General features: G+C 37.6%; 1 protein-coding gene across 2 annotated transcripts in view; it reads right to left on the reverse strand.

The window, feature by feature from the left end:
- The window catches only part of Chn1 (chimerin 1), a 164,166-nt gene that overhangs the window by 103,140 nt on the left and 55,768 nt on the right, over positions 1-5,258 (reverse strand). For both annotated transcript variants that reach the window (XM_031370637.1, XM_031370639.1), the window contains exon 2: positions 2,567-2,605. In XM_031370637.1, the coding sequence (XP_031226497.1) occupies positions 2,567-2,605 (39 nt within the window). The remainder of the gene's footprint in view (positions 1-2,566; positions 2,606-5,258) is intronic.

Raw genomic sequence — 5,258 nt, forward strand, 5'->3', positions numbered from 1 at the left:
CAGTGAGATGTGTGCATCACTCAGACAGTGAGATGTGTGCATCACTCAGACAGTGAGATGTGGGTATCACTCAGACAGTGAGGAAGTGGGCATCACTCAGAAAGCCTTGCTCCCCACCCTAAGAAGCCAATCGCAAAGTGACATCATCATCCATCATGATCCTTCTGGAAAACATAATGAGAAGCTAAAAATCCACTTCACATGTCTGCTTTTGTCTGAAATTCCTAAAAGATGTGCTGTCTTCTTTGTCAACAAAACGTTCTAGAAAAATACTATCACCTATAAATCTCCAATTATGACAGTTAAGACATCATCAAGAAGATTTAAAAACAAATTGTCATTAGAACCTAAATAAATGTGATTCCAAAGGTAGGGTATGTGGTTATAATTAGTGGGCATTTGCCTCTACAGAAAGTAAACAGGAGGGTGAGCGAGTAAGAATGAAGGGTAACAACACACACAACAGAGCTGACCAAGCTTTTACCCTGTGTTTTTCCTAACATTAAATCATACAGTTGTTTTCATTTCCTTTCAGTACTTCTAATTGCCCAAAAAGGCATGATTCTATTTTACTTGAAGAGAAGATTTTAGATAAAATACCCCCTAAGTAATATGGAAAGTGTATATAAATATATGTATAAATGCATTTATAGCAAATACATCAAATTTAGACTCACAGTACATCTGTGAAAAGTTTCATTTCAAAATTATAAGCAAGAGCCAGATGTGGTGGTACAAGCCTATAAACTCAAAACTTGTAAGACTGAGACAGGAGCATTACCATAAGTTCAAGTCTAGTCTAAGCTACATAGTATCAAGTCAGCCAAGCCTACAGAGCAATACCATATGCCAGCTCTCTTCCAAAATAAATAAATATTTTAAAATCACACACAATAAAAAAGGTCTAATTGATTCTGGCATTTATCCCTTAGTTTAGAGCTTCTTTGAATTAAAAGTTTAGTTGAATTAAAATTGGCAGGCATTAACAACTTGTGGAAAGTTATTAGCTAAATTCAAGATGATAGGAAACATAATTATAGAAAGTAATATATCCTCAGTCCTGTTAGAAGTACCAATGCTTATATGATTATTAATGATATTCTCAGTCCCTAGCCATAATAACAATCAGATTCTGAGATCACAAATTAGTATATGGTTTGTTTGCTTTAAAATTTGAATTTGTTTCAACGACAATATGGAAAGGAAATTCCTGTTTCTCTCTTTAAAAAAGCAAAACAAGACAAGACAAAAAAACAAACCTAAACCTCAGCTGTGACACCATTAGATCCACAGTGGCATTGACAACAACAAAGAGCTGTTCTGGGCTACTCTCTACCCCTCCACTACTTTCTTAGTCCCTACACCACACTCGCCAGTTATTACATGGTAAGACTTTTGGTTTATATTTGTTTAAGAAGGGTATTAAACACAATCCTGTTTCCCTATTAGTTTATATTTTTAAGATTTTTATGCTCCTGCATTTTTATAAGTTTGACTGAACCCAAACACACAGAGTGAAGTAACTGTCTCAAAGACTCACAGTTAAGAGCCAGTGGGATGGCTCAGCGGGTAGCTGAGCCCAGCAGCCTGAGAACACACACCAGAGGAAAGAACTTCCACAAATTGTTCTCTGATCTCTCTATGGATGCCATGCCACACATATGTGTACACACACAGACACACATGCATACATGCACACACCAAGGTAAGTGAATAAAATGTAACAAAACATTTCTAAAGAATTACAGTAAAAAGATTAGTTTCTAACAGAATCACCCTGTAAAAGAGGTATATCCCACAGTCCTCACCAAAATCCATCATACACAGAAATAGTTGACATTAAATCACCCACTTAAGTTTAATATATGTAATACAGAAAAATAAAGTACAAATCTTGACTAATTGTTTTAGAAGATTTTTGTTTTTGTTTTTGTTTGTTTGTTTGTTTTTGGTTTTTCAAGACAGGGTTTCTCTGTATAGCCCTGGCTGTCCTAGAACTCACTCTGTAGACCAGACTGGCCTCGAACTAAGAAATCCACCTGCTTCTGCCTCCCAAGTGCTGGGATTAAAGGCGTGTGTCACCACTGCCCAGAGGTTTTAGGAGTTTTTAATAACAAGATTTAAGCCATAAAGAAATATTCTAAATTAACTGTTAATTGAAAACTGAGAACAGAATTGTCACACACACACCTCCCCTTTATATATTAGAAAGCAATTTTAAAATCATTTTTCCTTTACCTCCTTTTACTGATTTTTCTGCTAACATAGACTCCCTCATTTATCATTCCTATACTCCTTTTGTCACATAATCAAGATGAGAATAATTAAACTGCTTAAAGCCTTAGTTTCTCCACATATTAACTTTATCAGCTGTTCCAACAAGTCATCTCAAGCTCCAGAGCATGGAATTCTGTACACTCAGACAGATGAGCTGCACTACAGACACGAAACCGCACAGAGCTCTGCAGAAACACATTTTACCATGTTATCCCAAACTTTGCTGTGAATAGTGACATTATTTACAAAAACACTATAATCCACATAGTTAAATTATGTATATACTTACAGTAAGATTTCCAAACAGGAGGTCTATATTCATCTGTATCTGAAAGAATAAATTATCAAATTAGTATTACTGAAGTTAAATTTAAACAAGATGCTTCACTCACTAAATCACTCAGTACATATACTGTTTTCTATTTGTCCTAGTGCTAGGCACTAAAAATGCATTCAAAGATTTTTTTTTTGGCCTTGATCCTTACTTTCTTAAAAATACTTTTAAAAAATATTCAAAAAGTTATGGTATCTACTCAGTTACACAGCATAAAAAGAATCACAGTTAAGTTTTACTTTCCACAATAATTTCTTATAGCTATCAAATAATAGTCAATAAAGTTCCTGTTGGTTTAGGTTTAATGCTCATTTCACCAAAAAATTCCTCAAATCATTGGAATTTTTCCTCTCCAGTCCAATTGAGTACATGATGTTAACCTTCACAGATATTCCTCTGTTTTTCCCCATTGCTTTTGCAGAATTCTTGTACAACTAGTTAATTACCAACATGAAGAGAGAAGAGTGTACAACGAACAGATTCTAGTCCTCAAATGTCCCGGACAATCGAAACCAGGAAATGAGAAATGCTCCCATGGAAGAGAATGTCCCCAGGGACCAACAAAGAACAGGATGTGAACATCTGCTCTTGAAGTCCATTTCCTTCACTCCCTTGAGTTTAAGGGGGCAGTGAAGGAGATAGAAATCAGGCACACGAAGGGAATAGGATAAAGTAACAAGAGACAGGCAAACAGTCAAGTGTGCTCTAGACTCTCACAGAGCATGGATAGCTGAGGAGTCATTTGCCAGTCAAAGCCTCTGCATATTTTTGTGGAGCCACAGAATACTTCTACTGTGGAAAGACGCGGCTGTTTATACCACCTGGCTCTGCTGGTGTCCAAAATGAACCCATCAGGAAATCTTGTTCCCAAGGAGGCAAGAAAAATCCTGGAAAGTTTATTGAGGTGCTAAAGTAAAATGATCATAAAATTAAAACATTCAGTCCTCAGTTCTCAACCTTTAAAATGCAACATCACACTTGGTTTATGATGTGTTGCTATAAATCACACAACACTGTGTCAAAGGGACACAGCAAAACTACTAACACTGGACTTAGGGCATAAAATGGAAAATACTTGAATCATGAAGAAACTACTTAGCGACCTAGAGAAGTATTAAACTACGCCTGCTAAAAGAAGAAGAAAAACCGCATTAATAAATAAATAAATAATGAGGTCACAAAGCAAGTAACAGTTGATTGTCTTTCTCTGCTATAGTACCAGTGGATAAAATCTCCACAACAATTAATTTAGAAGAAACACTGAACCACAGCTCTTAGGACAAGCACAGAGATCAGTTTCTAGATGTTTGGAAACATTTTCATTAAGCAATCAAAACATAGCTGTTTTATATGTTTCTCTTAGAAAGTCCCCTAAATGCAGTCAACATGTGTGCTCTAAGTAGTCTATCTGACACGTACACTTTCACCCTGAGCCGTCTCACAGCCTTCTCACAGCCGTCTCACAGCCGTCTCACAGCCTTCTCACAGCCGTCTCACAGCCGTCTCACAGCCGTCTCACAGCCGTCTCACAGCCGTCTCACAGCCGTCTCACAGCCTTCTCACAGCCGTCTCACAGCCTTCTCACAGCCTTCTCACAGCCTTCTCACAGCCGTCTCACAGCCTTCTCACATGCAGGAACACCACACAGCACTGCGGCACCACGCTAGGAGACACGGGCATTTTATCCAGAAACACCACTAACAGAAATGCCAAAAAACAGACCACGAAAGAATGCTTTGCAAAGGGAAAGCTGAGTGAGGAGGCAAGGACTGTGTAGCCATGTCTGGGCAGAGGCAGGTCACAGGGCTCAAATGTTCACTGCTCTAATAATACTCACAAATGACCTAGGAAGTGTTAAGAATTGTTTCAGGGTTATAAGCAAATGTTAGTAAGAAGGCAAATTTATACATACATACCCTGTGAATTATGAAGACTGACTATAAGTAATAAGCAATAAGCAATTACTTAGGAAACCATCCAGTTTAGGTGAACTTGAAAAATTAATGGCTAGAGAGATGACCAGTGGTTAAAGGCACTGGATGCTCTTCCAGAGAGGTCCTGAGTTCAATTCCCGGCAACCACATGGTGGCTCACAACCATCTGTAATGGGATCTGATGCCCTATTCTGTAATGCAGGTATACATGCAAATAGAGCACTCATATAAATAAATAAATAAATTAATTTTTAAAAATGATAATTACGGCTAGGTGTCCTAGCACACACCTCTCTAATCCTAAGACTCATGAGTCAGAGGCAGGCAAATCTCTTTAAGAGTTCTAAGCCAGCCTTGTCAGCTCAGCAAGTTCTAGGCTAGCCAATGATACGTAGTGCTACCCTGTCTCAAAAAATAAAAATAAAATTTAAAAATGATAATAGAGATTTGGGCTGAAACAAAATCTGAATATATGAGATTTAATATATAATATATTGTGATATATAGAAACATACATAGTGTATAAACTAATAACATGACCACTCTGTGGTACCATTAAGGGAAGGTTTTTACTGCAGATATGAGAGAGAATAGCTGGAGACATCCAGAAAAATCCAGAGCAGAGAAAGAAGCAGACTGAAATAGCCAAGGTTTTCTGCAAGACAGAGACTAGCAGGGAACAGAGAACCGAGAAAACAGCAGTGGGGGGGGGG

The sequence above is a fragment of the Mastomys coucha genome, unplaced genomic scaffold, assembly GCF_008632895.1.
Source record: "Mastomys coucha isolate ucsf_1 unplaced genomic scaffold, UCSF_Mcou_1 pScaffold15, whole genome shotgun sequence".
In the NCBI taxonomy this organism is placed as follows: Eukaryota; Metazoa; Chordata; class Mammalia; order Rodentia; family Muridae; genus Mastomys; species Mastomys coucha.